Raw genomic sequence first — 17217 nt, forward strand, 5'->3', positions numbered from 1 at the left:
CGGTTCGCATGACACAATGTGTGGCCAGACCTCATTTGCCCCAATTGAAAGCATATTTACACTCTCTGAATCATTCCCTATCATAACATTGTGCACATTCACTGCCCCGGAAATACTACACGGTGAAAAAGTGACCGATCTCAGCCACAGCATCAGGCTGTATTGTTTATAGTGTAGGGGGGTGGGCGCTTTGGATTCTAGAGAGCATTTGATTGGTCAGAAGATTTGATGAGATGATGAAATACGATGTTACATAAAAAAAAAAAAAAAAAAAAAAAAATGTTGAGCTGTTAACCCATAGTTAATTTTCTTTCCCAATGAAAAACTTTCACACACCTACAGAAATTCAACAAAAATCTATAAACCTAACCATAACTGACCCTACAGTCTCAATGGCCATAATGTAGTACTTTAAATACAGTGAACTTCCATTAACAGTTTTTTTTTTTTTTTTCTACGTTTAGATGCTACTAGGAAGTTCAGTAATCTATCCAGCTAGCAATGAATTAAAACTACTGTTTTACATTAATCGAATTTCAATTCATTTGTTATAATTAAATGAATATGAATAAAATATGCAAAGGATTATCTAAGTCATTAAAGCACTAATTAGAACAAAGCACTTATATTATAATACTCAATGTCTGAACAATCACGGCTCTAAGAAATTACAAAGCACATTTGAATCGATGAAGCAAGCGGTTTGCTAGTTAACACTGCCTTTTGGTTACTCCAATAAATAACTGCATTTTAGATACAGCTGCAAGAATTTGGTTCTAAAGCTCAGTTTTTGTTTTTCTTCAAAAGGAACATAAAATGCTAAGAATTCTCCGCAGAGAGGTGGGGATCAAAATAAGACAATAATTATGAAGTATTCACATAGTAATGAAAAATGCAAACACAAAACTCAGAATAAAAGCTGGCACAAAGACAAGACAAAGCGGAACATAAAATGAGTGATCCATAAAAGATCATATTCAAATGTATGCAAACAAAAGCTTTACAGGAGGATAAAATGTTATCATGGGAGGGAATACAAACAGATTACAGATAAAACAAGGGATGTTTAGACGTCAAACTAATGAGGAAAAGCACAACTGCGTGTGGCGTCATCCGCAGGGAATGTCATTGGGGAGTTTTGTTACCGAGACCTGAGAGCAGAGACCTTTTGAAGCCCAGGCTGAAAGCTTTCTTTAGGATAGCATCCCTAGTGAGCCAGATAGCTGAAAAAGTAGGTTATGGAGATTTAAGTGCAAACAGATGCAGGTCAGGACTTCATTTTTTCTGTATTATGAAGACAACAAAGAGACTTCTGTGACTGTACACAACGCTCAAAGCTCAGAGGGAGGAGTGATGTAACTTGCTAATCATTTAGCAGCCAATTTTTTCCCCTCACAAAAGCAACCTACGGAACATTTGCAGATCACCCGGAGGTTTAATATCTTGCTCAAGAGCTTCACAAGAGCCGGTAACTGACAAATTTGGTTACCACCAAATAGTCTACAACAAATACATTAAAAACTGCAGTCTCTGAAGAACATGGGATGCAGACAAAAACATGTACCATCCTCAGAAGTGGTAGAAGGACAGGTTAGCAATTGACTGAACACAACCATGAGTTTAATGAAAAAGAATAGGGAGCAGAACAAGAAAACAAGTTGCAAACTTTGAAGAAAAGCCTCAAGGATGTAGAACATAGTCAGGCTGGTTTAAAGGGTTTGTTGGCGGCCAAGAGCCTGAATGAAGGACCAAAGTTGTTCCACTGTTTGAATCGTGATGGACAATAACATCCTTGCAGCCTTCACCTTCCAATCAGCCTTTCTTACCTCTATAAACCTAAACATATTCCATATATCTCGACTTGAATGGGACTCTTTATAACCTGTCTTTTAATAATGAATTAAAGCATGTTAATGTTTCGTTAAAAGTCCATGTTAATAAGCACAAGAGAATTATGGGAAGGACATCAATAAAATAATGTATAAAAGTCAGATTGCAGTGATTGGTATAGCTATGATGCATTCATCCTTCTTGTGATTAGGGGCAGCTGAGAAACACACTTTTATTACAATCCAATTTTCTGCCAGCCATTCAGAAGTTGGCCTTCATCTTTGATTTGAGGCATGCTTTTTTTTTATAGTACTCATATAATGGCAACATTCTCATTCTCATCTCACTATCATGCAGTAGACAGTCTTGGCAAGATAGTATTTACAAATGATTGTGTGTGTGTGTGTGTGTGTGTTAATATAACTATATTATAATAATATTAATAAACAAATAAGGTGGATAAATGTACAGTCATAATAATTCTTGATTTATTATCTATATAACTCCACTATTAAATAAATATTTTAGACCCTAAACCTACTAAATTAGAAAAATAATCATTAAGATAGTATTTAGATACAAATTCCAAGTATGGGACATCATACTAGGACACATTTGTCATATACTGTCCCTTCCTTTTTTATAGTAACATTTCCGTATGAAAGTGTGTTTCAGTATTGAAGAAGAAACAACAAATGATGTAGAATCAGCATAAAAAGCTAATGAAAGCGTTAGCTGGTCTTCTTGCTTAGGTTTCTATTTCTTTACTGCTAATCAACCTTCGGCAGTTAGAGAGATGATTTTCATTTCTCAAGCTGTGATGTCACAGGTGGTAAGACGAAGAGGGAGAGAGCGGGACACAAGAGAGCAAAACGCCAGTCCCCTCGCTTTATTAACACAAGTCCATTCTCTAATGCAATCTCTGCTAATTAAGGTCACCATACTCACATCATAAATATTTCTCTACACCCACACACAAGGTCTGCTAGCTATGGCAGCACTGCCTTAGGCATGGAAAGCTATCTCTTTCTTTCACTCGTTCTTTTTCATGCTACTTCTATTTCAAGGCCAAAAAAGAATAAGTCTGGTAATTAGCAGGGTCATTTTTTTTCCATTTCTTTTTTCAATTCGTATCAGGGAGGAAAGTATTTTCAAGATGTTCAGACACTCGCGTTAACCACTAAATGACAGTGTTTCCTTCTTGAACACAGAAACCTATGTGATAAAAATATCATGTAACATAGCAACTGTTCAATGATAATGTGCCACAGTCACACACAATTATTGATCGTGACCTATGACCTTTAAGGGGCTTTGAGACAAACCTGACGGGGTCCTGGTGAGAGGCGGCTTTGACATTTTACTTGTTTTTCTTCAAAAGGGTAAATCCACACATTATATTTGCAGATTTTGTTTTAGATTGCTTTTATGCTAAAGGGTCAGTGTCTGAAAGCAGTGAATGTGAACCTGAAAAAAGCCCTAGTACAGTTCTAGAAATAAATAAACAAATAAATAAATAATGATGTCTAATTTTTCTGATGATGTGATCTTTGGATCTTACTTTTTTCCAACTTAAATATTTAACAAGTTCTTACAAGAATCACTAGGAAATCTAATTTTGTACATGGTTAATGTTTTGCTTAAAGTTTGTCTTTGTAATCTTTAATCAACAATACACTGGCACATACTCTAAGTCTAAGACTAATCACTTCCCAATGGATAAAAATCAATGCTCTAATATCTAATACAACATCCACACCAGTCTTACAACACTGGCTGAAACTAACAGAAAGTTGAAAGCACCACATAATCATAGTCCTTAAATTTTTGCCTCACAAATGTCGTACAAAAATGTTGACAGTTCACTCAAATAACCAAGCGTTTATTCACCTCCAAACTTATATGCAATGCTTTCTCTTGTGGAGCACAGAATATATTTTGAATAATGTTTTGAATAAGGTTTAATATTTTTCATATAATACATTTCAATGTGCAAACCAACATTGGAGCCCATTACCTTTCACTTTCAAAACATATTATTTTGTGTTTCACAGAAAGGAAAGCACATACATTTGGAGCAACATAACGGATGAACTCTCCCTTTAAGCCATCTCTGCACATTAAACCGAGGTATGAGGAAGCATTCTAACATTAAAAAATGGCATGCTTCACCTTCAAAGCCAAACACATTGTTATTAACCTTACGGCTAGCAAACCTAAGCAGATCTGCTAAAAGCAACCGGTGTGGAGGATGATCTAAAGTCAGCAGAAGCAGTAAATGGATGTAAATATGAGTGAAATTATATGAGATTTTCCAGAGATTTTCAAGAGATGCACGGGTCATTGAGTCACACTGCGTGAAACAACAAAGTTTACATCACTATTCTGCTTTCCCTTTGACAGCTGACATATGTGTGTGGGATGATGCGTTTGTGTTTTTGTACACCAAAGTATGTGTGATTGTGTGTGTCTGTCTGTGTGTGCCAGAGAGAGACAGAAAGAGAGTGAGACAACAAACATGTGTCAACAGGTTCACATTAATAAACCACATCTCAGCTGTGCTACATTTCTTTAAATAATTGAATAACCTTTTAAATTGCCAGTTCTTTTATAATGCAATGCATTACAGGATTGTAGAACAATAGACAATAGAACCGCATGTTCTTGCAGTCATTCATAGTCTACGAAGTGAATATGAGAAAAAAAATGAAATCATTAACATTAACCATTAAGTGAATGTCAGAATGGCTTTCTGAAGAGATAAAGCCTACCTCATACTCACATTTGCTAACCTGTATTTCTTACAGGATTAAATTGTTGTAACATTTCCCAAGATTATTGTTTTACAAATAAAATGTAATCTATATTCATATTCAGGTACCAGTTCTGTTACTATTGATTGCAAGAAAAAGTGAGAAAACGAAAGAGAGAGCGCTGCAACGCATGACCTCTATTTCATCAGGCTCCTTGACTCCGACAGGAAACAGTGACTATTGATTGGCTGGAAAAACGGACATGAGCTGCTTGGCTGTTCTTTATTCTGAGATCATACCAGTGAGAGAACCTTTTATTTGATGAAGTCAGGGAACGGCACTTCCTTCAGGTTAATTCTGTGTGTGGGTTCCTAACCTACCTGCTTTAGGGACAAATTTGCAGAAAAATGTTCCCGGAATGTAGTTTTATTTGAAAAACTCATTTTGGGGACATTCTCAAAGGGAAAAGAGGTGGATACATTAGTATAGTATATTTATTCGTCTCCTTTTTTTAAGAATATTTTTATTTATCAAGGACACATTAAACTGATCAAAAGTGACGGCGAACAATTTCATATCGCTCAAAAACATTCAATTTAATGTTCTTTTGAATTTTCTATTCATCAAGTATCACTGTTTTCACAAAAAGTACAAACAGGAAAAAAAGTTTTCAGTTGTCATAAAATGTATCAAAATGCATAAAAATTTGATAGTAAAGTTTGTGGACAAACTTTAAGTTGGCATGAAAAGCCTATCCAGAAGGTTTGAAGTAGTTTTAAAAGCTTAGAGTTTGAGGGTTTTCAGTTTTTAACTAATTAGAAACTAATTAACTACTTAAAACTTTAAAACTAAATAAGTTTTGAAGGCAATGCAACCTGTCAGAAAAAAATAAATAGATAAATAGAAAGATATATAAATATATAATAAATTGTATACTAACATGTTGCTAGCATGATTAGCAAGTGACTAGTATGTCGCATGATTAGCAAGTTGCTAGCATGTCATTAACGTGTTTCCAGCATGATAATCATGTCACTAGCATGTTGGTATCATGACTAGCAAGTGACTAGCATGTCATTAGCAAGTTGCTAGCAAGTCACTATCATTTTTCCAGCATGATTAGCAAGTTGCTAGCATGTCACTAGCATGTTTCCAGCATGATAAGAAAGTGACTAGCATGTCACAAGCAATATTCAAGCATGATTAACAAGTGACTTATGTCTCTAGCATGTTGTTAACATGACTAGCAAATGAATAGCATGTCCTTAGCATGATTAGCAAGTGACTAGCATGCCTGTGCCATGTTGTTAGCATGATTAGCAAGTGACTGGCATGTTGTGACAATGATTAAAAAAGTCACTAGCACGTTGTTAGCATGCTTAGCAAGTGACTAGCATGATTCTAACATGACTAGCATTAATAACATGTTGTTAACATGACTAACAAGTGACTTGCATGTCATCAGAATGATTAGCAAGTTGCAAGCATGCCACTAGCATGTTTCCAGCATGATAGGAAAGTGGTGCATGTCATTAGCATTATTAACAAGTGACTAGCATGTCTGTAGCATGTTGTTATTAATATTAGCAAGTGGCTAGCATGTTGTTAGCATGTTTAACAAGTGTATAGCTTGTTGCTAGCATGACTACCAAGTGACTAGCACGTTTTACCATGATTAGCAAAGTGACTAGCATGTTGTTAGCATGATCAGCAAGTGACCAAAATAAAAAAAAAATAAAAAAAACTAAAAAAAGCTACTAACCAGCTAAGACCAGCCAAAACCAAACACACAAATAAACTGCACGATCGGCTACTTCCAAAGGAATAAAAAGATTGTTCTTTCTCCCATCTGCCGCCTTAAAGCTATTAATGATTAACTACGGACCAACAATGCTCAAATTGTCTGGACTTGTTTCCTGTCGAAGAGAAGAGTTGCTAAAAACCTAATTACAGTATGTCAGCATTAAGAGAAGTGATAATATGACTCAGAACAGAGAACGTCTGTTCTGAAATACTCCCACTCATCAGAAAAACGAATCATAAACTAATCATGTGATGTCAATATCCTGAGTCGGTGTCCTGTCAGGTTGTTATCCACTCAAAAGAGTTTCCCTGTAGGAATCATCAATAATTAATGACTCTTTCTACGAACTGAACTTTTCAGCTCGTGATATTTGAAATGAATGGAATTCAAGATGTTATTTTGAATAGTGTGTGTTGTATGACACGTCACATAAGTTATTAAACAAAACCTGCAAAGATTTTTCCCCATGTGATAAATTGAAGCATCATGTTAAGGTATGCATGCTCCGCCTTGCAACAAGTCGATTGTAAGATTGCATCGTGGGATGGACCAAATCAGCTCAGACAAAACCCCAATGTCTAAACGAATTCAGTGTGCTTGCTTCTTCACCATGGCTTGAACTACCTATCCCAACATGCTGCTAGCGTTCTTGTCATCCAGAACTCAAAACACTCCATTGAAACTTTGTGACTGCCTGAAATCTTCGAAGTCTTGCAAACAACGAAACTATCAGATGAACTTCTGAAGCTCCTACTAACCATGCAACCAACCAATCACCAGGAGGGTTTTCCCAAAAGAAGTCATCCAAATGAGAGATCTGCAACCAATCCGAGGTGCCAGGATTCCCTGAGACGAGGCTACAAGCGAATCTCCAAATACTCTAAACCTGCTTTTCAGTGCAGACAAGTAAAACAAACAAACCTAATTTCTTGCTGAAATAGTTGCAAATTGGTCTTAAGCAGTAAAGATAAGACAGATCTCTGATAAGACAGATCTCTGTTTTTGTGATTTTCTTGGTGCAATCTAAGAACAAATAACTAAAGTTACTAGACTCCTGGGACTTCATTCAAATTCCTTTAATCGTCCTCTTCAGTAACCGCATGTGTGTGTGTGTGTACGAATGTATTTGTTTTTATTAGCGCAGTTCCATGTAATATCAGTTAGTAAATAAACTAATTAAATTTAGAATCAGTTAAATTAATTAATTAGTGGAGGTCGATGATGACTTATGATCAAAATCTTTTGTCAGATGTTTGACATGAATATTTCTTCAAATACACAAATTGACACAATTAGGTAATATTAATTAATCTTTGAGAAAATATTTGAAGGTAATTGTGTATGATAATATGCATATTTTGAAGTCCAATTTAAGCATGTTAAAGGGTTACTCCACCCCAAAATTTTGACATTAATCACTTAATCACAGTATCTGCTGAACGCATGCAGGCTCGTCTGTGTCAGCCGCACTGCAAAGGATGCACTGTTTTCCTTCAAATCAAAGGGTAAATACACATAGAAAACTTATCCTTGTGTGGCAGCTGACACAGAATAGTGTACAGTTTTTCATCCAAAATATTGTATTCCAAAGACTAACAACACTTTTATGGGTTTGGAACGACAAAAAATTAAATTTTGGGGTGGAGTATCCTTTAATAGTAAATATAGTATCGAACTTGATCTTAAAACTGTCCCCTTCTGTCTAAAAGCACTGGTAACTATTCTCTCAGACTGTTTACTAGGGCTGGACGAGAATATTTGATTAGTTTAATATTTGTTTGTTGGGTTGGCATTCGAAATTTGAATAATCCTTTTTTTTAACACCTGCCATTCCCCGCAAAACGGTCTTCATTCGCGCTTGAATATAGCTGTGTGAACTCTTCCGCGATGCCTGGTGGGGCACTGGATGACCCTCGGTGGACGGCACGACACTCCTCCACCGCCCAGTGGCCGGTGACGGCTCCTTCGGTTTTGGGCAGCCAGCAGGAGCACCCCATTCCCTGCTCCTCCCCACTCTGGCCCCTTGGCAAATGGCGCCATTTCCTCCACTCCCTCACGGATGGCAGCCATCCCTCCACATCTGGAACGGCTGGCAGCCTGTTCATCCGTCCCCCCGGCAACTCACTCCAGCCCACCGCCTCGAGCGTCCACGGTGGCAGACTCTCGCCCTGCTCGATGGCACCGCGGATTTACCACAGTGGCGAGGGATCTTTGGCAGCACGTCCCTCCTTCCTCCAGGGTTCAGGCACCAGTGTAACAACATAAAAACTTCACAGTCACGGGGAGAAGGAGGAAGGAGGAACCGGCGAACATTTAAATGAAAACTTTAATAACCAAATAAACTCAAAACAGCACGTCAGCCCCTCGCGGACAACTGCCGCACACAAACAAAAACAAAACACAAAAAAAAAAAATCCATGCATGGTCCTCTCTCGTCATTCACTGTCGTCGCTCCTCTTTTGTATCCTTCTTTTGTATGATTCCGGCGTCGCTCCTTTCCCACGGCTCTTGTCCCTACCCCACTCGTCACAGCCTCATTCAATATAAAAAAGAAAAAAATGTCTGGAAAGTCTGGTCTTTGCCGGAAACATTTGTCCTTATTGATATTATACCGGTTGTCTCCTTCTGTTTATTTTATTTTTCATGTCAAGAGTTGTCTTTTTTTTCTGTACTCGAACAAAGTAAATTTCTGATAAAAAAGGACTCCGAAAAACAGAAATATCTGATCATTGTCCATATCGCTATTTATATTACACAACCAAGGCAACGACTGATGCATTTGTATTGCATTCCAAATAGTTCCATTTAAGCACCACGGTGAAAAGTGAAACCGTATCCGTGCTGACTGGCCCAGATCAGCATGGAATGGAACAGTTAAGCAAAGAGAACCGTTCAGCCCGATAGTGGAAAAGAGGCTTATGAATCGCCCATGAGTGAATGTCATGAACATCATGATTCAGTCCACCTGGAAGAGAAGATATACATTTCGAAGACCTCAGCTGGGAGGACTTTAAATTGAGTGAGGACAAGACAAACCCAGTGTGCCAGATATGCGATTTGAAACTGGCCTACCACTACAGCGCATCAAGAAAAATCACCCGAGTACTACAGCATATCGTTAGGGTAAAAAACAAAAAAAAAACAATGAGCTGCTTATATCCTTTATTTTACACATGATAAAAACGTGCACTTAATTAGCTTGTAAAATACTTGCAAATATGGCAGCCATAAAAACGTACAGTAGCCCAGCCTAATAATAATTTGTCTATATTAAAAGTATTGCTTTTAACAGTAGTTCTGTAGTTTATTAAAAGTTGATTAATTCTGAACATGTAGCATGTCCATATTGCACCAAAATGCAACACTGGGTCCGCAGCAAGACGCGCACCATGCGTGAAGTCAATTGGATGAACGGTTTTCAACATAATATAAATGCAAACAGACAAACACACAGTGATTCCTGCCTTCATTAGAGAGAAGAATATGTTCAGCCCCACCCTCCGAAGCTTCAAATATTCGGTGTTGATTGCTACCGAAGCTTTGAGGCTCAAAAAAATGCTATTCGGACCAGCCCAACTGTTTAACATTATTGATGCCATGCTTAAAATTGAGTGCTGAACTCAGTATTTAAGAGTCAAAAGCAGATCTTCTTTAAACAGAAAACAGAATATCTCACTCTTTTGTAAAATGTGAAATAAAACTGTGGTGTATGCCCCCTTGTATATAGCCAGGGAAATGTGTGCACTCATACGTGTTTGTGCTAAAGTCTATATATTGAGCAAAAGCAAGCGTGAGACCACGTCAGGATTTAACTGTTTTACTCAGAAGTGATCCTCTACCGCTTTCGAAAAGTTCAGTTCAGTATAAGATATGTGCCCTTTTGCATTTTTGACATATCAACCTTTAACACCAACCTTCAGATAAGCGTCTCTTTCCCATTCAGCCGCTTTACCTCAGTCGCCATACTGCTCTTTGATAATGGGAATGAAATGCATCTTTGAAGTCGAGACACGAGAGATATTAAAGAGGAAAAAAGAAAATGTTGAAGCCATTCCCTGGTGTCATTCCCCCTCTGTGATCCGAATCCATGTTATCAAACACAAATTTGTCATTACAGAATTGAGCTCCACTGCACAATATTCCTGGATTAAATTGCCTTGGCTTGGCGGATGACTTCCTAAAGGCCACCTCGTGCTCTGACTGATAGTGGCCCGTGGTGCTCCAGATAAGAATCATCTGCTAAGGGCTGAATGTGATGAGGGAGTTGAGTGAGGGAGTGTTATGTGTTACTCACCTCCACCAGCTTGTTGGCGTGTTCGCGGAAGACCTGCGCATACTCCTTAACCTCTTTCTCGTTACCGCTCTTGGCCGCCTCTATCAGCACCAGCAGAGGAACGTTGGTCTCCAGGAAAGAGTCAGATATGTGGTCCATAACAGCCTTCCTTAGCTAGAAAAAAAGAGACAGAGAGAGCAGGGATCAGCTCATGTCCTACATAAACTGTCCAGCACTTGAACTTGTACTTGGAGCTCTGACTGTAGAGCATTTACAAGTGGCAAACTCCAGGTTTAAAACATATTTTCTAATGTAGAACTGGGTGTTCTAGTGTTAAAAACAGCTAGATTTAGTACAACGGAACTGAACAGAAGGCACGTTTTTAGGTGCATTAGTGCCAACACACCGTTATGTAAACACTATTTACTTGAGATGCTTCAAGAGAGCCTGTAATACCTGGAAAAAGGCACCATTCACATCCATCTAAATGGCAGTTTTCCCCTGGAAGTGTGTGATTTGAAATCTGCCATCTTCCTTATGGAGTACACAAGTTTTGAATCAATTAACAGAGTCGCATATGTCTAAAGGCAAAATTCCAAACAAAAGAGGCCTTGAAGGGATAGTTCACTCAAAAATGAAAATGATGTCATTAAATGCTTACCATCAACTCATTGGAATGACATTGGTTTGGAATGACAAGAGTGTAATTAATGACAGAATTTTCTTTTTTGGGGTGAACAATCCCTTAAAAAAAAGTACCTAAGGTGACTACTAAATTATAATGAAGAAAATAGTTGTTAAATAAAAGAGTACACAATTATATTAGGCATGTTGTAGTTCAAGAGAGCAAAAGTGCAAATTCTTCAATGCCTTAAAAAAAAGAAGTAGTAGCAGGCAAGGAAGGAATAGTAAGCAACTTGAGGTTAAGTGCCTTGCTTAGGGGCACATTGCTAAAAGCTCATGGCTTGCTAATTGCAATGATCAAGCTAGCAACCTTTAGGTCACTAGCCCTGAGCATAAGCCAGTTTCATTTCATCCTAAAATACACAAACCTGCATTTTGCCTCAAGGTAAGAGAAAAGCTTAAGATATCTCTTGAAACAGAATATGTGATTATTAATAAGATTACTAGGGTTCATATAAAACATGCTGTAGGTATACAATCACTGTTATTAGGGATGTGCCCGAATAGCGAATCCGTATTCACAAAGGCATGGAAAACGAATAGTGCGTGTATGGAACCACTAAAGGATCATGGTTAGCCGCTTGGTAGTGGTTGCCTTTTACATAACAGTACATAACATTTCACTTACCACGTAAACAGAGAGAGGTAAGAAGAGATGACTGATAGGACGATGGCGAATGGCTTGCACATCCTGAGCACCACTGACAAACATCTAATCTTGTGAAATGTGTGGTAAGTAGTGCCAATCCATAGTAGAGTGGGCTACGTGTGAATGCAAATCTCGAAAGTGGGAGAAAGAAGCCAATGCGCATGATTTCAATGTCCTGCATAACAATTATGGCTCCCAAGATTTTTTTTTTCATACACCGTAGTACACATCATGACCTTTACGAATACCAGATTCAGATTCGGGCACATCCTTATCTGTTATATAATTGCCGATTTTAGTACAAGAAACACATCATCAGCAATATTCACAATTATATGCAGAGAATACATTGGGGGCCTTTCTAATGGGGCAGTAGGTAGATTCCCATGACACATGTCCTCTAATGGATGATAGGAAACACTCCTAACAAGCAATAATTATCATTCAGGCATGCACATATCTTAACCAATTAAAAAACCTGTGCCAGGCCATGGTGGGCAGACAGTAATGATAAATTATGGCTAAAGGGGATGCATAATCCATCACTAGCAAGAAACTTGAGATTTGAGATGCCCTTAAAGGGGACTTGTCACAGAAAACAGGATTTTCTGTTTCTCAGTAAAAAAAAAAAATCTTAATAAATCTTCAAAAAAAAATGAAATATTTGTGGTTGTATGGGTTGCATTTACACATCAGTAACCATCAAGTGAACCTCTGAAAAGGGAATATTGGTAGCTTTTGGTAAAGCTAGTTTAATGTGTTAAAGAAAAAAAAAAGTCAGATGAAAAATGTCCCAAATTTTGTGGTAAAAGAAAAGTATGTTTTTGATGCAAGAAACCTTGACTAAGTCAATAGCTGCAACAAAAGTGTAAAATATGACTCCTGTTTTTGGCATGTAAGGAAGTTTAAGGCCACGCTGGGCTTTTGAACAGGCCATTAAAACCAGAGCCAAGCACGAGGACGTCATCTTTTCAATCAATGTGCAGCACTCAGTGGAGGAGTTCTTGGCCACCTGAGCATGAAATTCAGAAAACAGAGCACACTCTGTAGGTAATGATCCTTCTCCCTGTGTGCCGATGATTTAATTGAAATGTTTTAATGAACCTTAGCGCCTTGTCTCTAATAACCTCTGGTAAAGGATGTGTGCTTGTCTTCTTAATGGTTTGGGTGCAACCCCAGGGAAAATGAAACTGAAATATAGTGACCAAAGTGTATAATTTTTCAGCTTGTACTGCCTAAAAAAACTAAAGATGCACTAGAGTTCACACGAGTCACGTTGTGTGTAAAAAAAAAAAAAAATGAACTACATTAAAAAAAGACCAGTACCGTACTAGTATTTGAACATATTAATAATCCTAAACTGGGACTCAGTCTGACGCCATTTCATTTCCCACACCCCTTCTTAATATTTTTTTTTTTTCTTTTTCCTTTTTCCAGTTCTCACAGAGCTTGGGAGCAAGTGATCTGTCCTCTGTTTTTTTATTAAGATTATTTAAGCCATAATTATTTTCCTTCGACATCGACCATGGCGTTTTAGGGTCAGTTCCCTTTGCATCTTCATTATGCCAGTGAGATTAATTTCTGTTTACTGGGAAAATCTCATTTTCAGGTTGCAGACTTTTAAACCTTTATTTAATATACTACATGTTACAAATGTGGCAACATGTTAAATTAAACACGGTATTCCCTCACTCGAAAAAACTTGTTAAATGTTCCAATAGCATAGCTAAGCACCGGCAAGACAACAAGTATAGCCCACAGTGAAGCCCCTCATGTTTAATGTCTTTTTTCAAAGAAGGAACTGAAGTTATAGTCGTGTAATCTCAGGACTAAATTGGAAAAAAAGCTTGACGAATGGAGTGCTCCGCCAACTCCTCGCAGACTACAAAAACAGCAAGCCAAAAATTGGAAACACTGAGGAGAGGAAGTGTTTTGCTTTAAATTGCTCAGAGGGACTGAACAAATGGAAATCTTGTGATCCTACCTGTCATCTTCCCCTTTCTGTCTTTCTGCCTCTTTTCCCAATTCTTAATCCTTTGTTCTTTTCATCTATATGGCACTGAAGTGCAGGTAAAAAATCAGCATAGCAAACTCAATCAAGTCAAATTCAGACAGAAACAAATACAAAATAAGGAAGAAAGCATGCACTTAGCCAAGCCAAAAGATAAATCATTTAATGTTGTAAATGCGGGGTGGGTGGGGGTGTTTAAGAAATGAGATTTGTTTGCGTTTGCTAATTTAGCTTACAAACATGAACGTGTATTTTTAAGGATTAACCACCTGCTGCAACATGAAAAAATGAAAAATCAAAGTCAAATTGGCATATTCATATCGAGATATTCTCTAATTTACTCACTCTAGGGCTCAGAACAAAGCTGAAAGATGTTTGATTTTTTAATCTGAGAAAACGAAAGCAGTCCATTACGCTGTTGATTTATTTCCACACGCCACCAATTTTTACAATTAATTTCTGAAAAACTTGGTATTATTCCTGTTTTACAACAGTAACATTTTGATTTAACAATCATGGAAAACAACCGAATGTGGCAAAATACATTCATCAGTGGCTTCAACTTTGTCTGTCAGTCTTAGAATTTGGTTTCCCCGCAGAAGCTTTTGGTCAAGGGCTCGACGTTTCTTATTAAAATGTCAAGGGCAATCACAGGATAAACATGCTCCTGTACCTGGTTAGCAGAAAAGGCAGCCAATACAAATCAGAATGAAGAAACAGCACTGATTTAGCATTAACAATGACATCTGGAGAGGATAGGGGTGGAGATGTGCTGTTTGATCTTCCTGTCATGTCTGTAAATGAGTCTGATAGCAAAGCTCCCTCCCCTTCAATGATCACCGCAGAGGTCTTAGGGCAGAGTAGAGGAAGCCAGAGAAATGATTTTCTTGCTCTGGAGAGATGGCATTTAGGTTAAAGCTTTAGCATTGATTTAAATGTTTTTGCTCCTGGCCAAACTGAAAGGTACATTCCTGCATGCTGTCTGAGGAAGCCCCTTTGATGAATAACTATATTAAAGATATTATGAATTTAGGAACTTAATGTGAATGTTTCTTGTCATTGCAGGATTGCAGTGTAACACAGACATAATCAGTCCCACTTTATATTAGGCGGCCTTAACTACTATGTACTTACAAAAAATAAATAAAAAATAAGTACAATGTACTTATTGTGTTCATATTGTATTGTAAAACACTGTTGCTGCTATTGAGGTGGGATAGGGGTAAGGTTAGGGAGAGGGTTGGAGGTATGGGTAAGTTTAAGGGTGGGTTAATTTTAAGGTATGGGTCAACAGTGTAATTATAAATGTAATTACAGAAATTAAATACAGATGTAATTACATGTAGTTTTTTTTTTTTTTTAAATATAAGTACAATGTAAAAACATGTATGTACACAATAAGTACATTGTACTAAATTATTAATTAAAATGTAAGTACTTAGTAGTTAAAGGCCACTTAATATAAAGTGGGTCCCAATAATCAAATAAATCATTAAATTAGACTTTCATTATTTATTTAGTTTTATGTACCTGGAATTAAATATAGTATCACCACTAAACTTCAACAGATTGTAGGGCAAGACATGATTCAGCCATGAACGCACAACACTTTATCCAAAACAATAATCGATGTTTGACGTCAAGTGAAGGTTTCAAATTTCTACCGCTCATTGAGATTGTATATGCATACAAGATACAATGTATTATAAGAAAGGTCTTAATCTCTAAAGGGAGTACTGAGTCTAAATAAAAAGCAGTTTCTTACATAACATATTCCACATAACAGCATTCACTTAACAGATAGGTTCCATCTCTCACAGAGAATCACTTAACACTTGAGTCAATGCACACATCTATGAGCGGATGCTATGGACACCGTGGCAGTGTGACAATTGACGATTTTTTAAAATAGAAATAAGAAAGCAGAGAAGACAGGCTGTGGGAAGGTGTTTCTAGACTGTTGATGAGAGCGGCAGAAGAGCCGGTGTGCACCAGGGTTTATCAACTGCTTCTGTTATCATCTTCCACTTTGACAGACTGAGGTACCACTGTACCCTGATCCCTGATCACGAGGGCCTACTGAGGACTTTATCAGTGAGTAGAACCGCTGTACTTCCTGCCTGAGTCCCACTGCCTGCATTAATGCATTGCCCACTGACTTCAGCCTCGACTGCGGTGCAGTGCAGAGCTTTTTATAAGGAAAAACGGGGAGTGGCCCCTCTCTAGGGCTCTCGCTTTCTGTGACTGTCTTTGTGGCACTGACTACATTTGTGTCAGTACGAATCAGTTCAATCCGATTGCTGTACTGTAAATTATGCAGTGCAAAAAAAGGCTCATTTTTGGTTTAACTATTTCTTCGCAAAAGATTGTTTAATATTCCCTTGTGTAAACATTACCCTCAGGGGTCTTCAACAGGGGGTCCGCGGTAGTACTGCGGGGGGTCATACAATTATTGTGTGCGGAAAGAAAAAGCTAAATGCAGCTAGCAACAATACAAAATTAAGTTAACTTCAGCTGAAGCTAATGCTCAGTTAAATGGTTCATTGTCCTTCCCACATAAAGATAAAGTTACATATATATATATATAATGTGTGTTCATCTGACTCTGTACATGAATGATTATTTTCAATTCTATGGCTCATCAAATAGTATGACGATTTGCAAAGTATTATGTGCATATTAGTATAGACTGCAGTGCTCAATTTTCCATTCTTCATCTCTATCCAGCAAGGCCTGAAAAGAATTGTCATACAATGTACTATGACTATAATTGCAAAAAGCACTTGGATTTAAACATTCACATAGCAATTATTTACGATCTGATTTTTTTTCCCCACCTGAAGTTTAAATGACTTTTCATTCAGATCATGATTACTCCCATAGTAATAACATTATGTAAAAAAAAAAAAAAAATGGAGTAGAGCATCCCCGTAGCTCAACACCAAGGTCATGGGTTTGATTCCCAGGGAATGCATTAACTGATAAATACATTGAATGCAATGCTATTCTACTTTCGATAAATGTGTCTTTCAAGTGCATAAATGTAAATCAGATATTTTATTTAGCAAAGAAGGATTAAACTGACAGACATTTATAAAGTTACATCATACTAGTTTCAAATATACACTGTTCTGCATATATACTGTATCTTCCCAACCTGAAACTTTAGGAAGGTAGTGTAACTATTTTTAAGGGAATCTGAAACAGCCATTC

The 17217-nt window shown here is 37.5% G+C and overlaps 1 protein-coding gene across 1 annotated transcript in view; it reads right to left on the minus strand.

Moving 5' to 3' along the window:
* The window catches only part of LOC127948770 (catenin alpha-2-like), a 403027-nt gene that overhangs the window by 71409 nt on the left and 314401 nt on the right, over positions 1-17217 (minus strand). Inside the window, exon 9 of the mRNA XM_052545461.1 lies at positions 10682-10834. Within this exon, the coding sequence (XP_052401421.1) occupies positions 10682-10834 (153 nt within the window). The remainder of the gene's footprint in view (positions 1-10681; positions 10835-17217) is intronic.

Source organism: Carassius gibelio, chromosome B1 (genome assembly GCF_023724105.1).
Source record: "Carassius gibelio isolate Cgi1373 ecotype wild population from Czech Republic chromosome B1, carGib1.2-hapl.c, whole genome shotgun sequence".
Classification (NCBI taxonomy): domain Eukaryota; kingdom Metazoa; phylum Chordata; class Actinopteri; order Cypriniformes; family Cyprinidae; genus Carassius; species Carassius gibelio.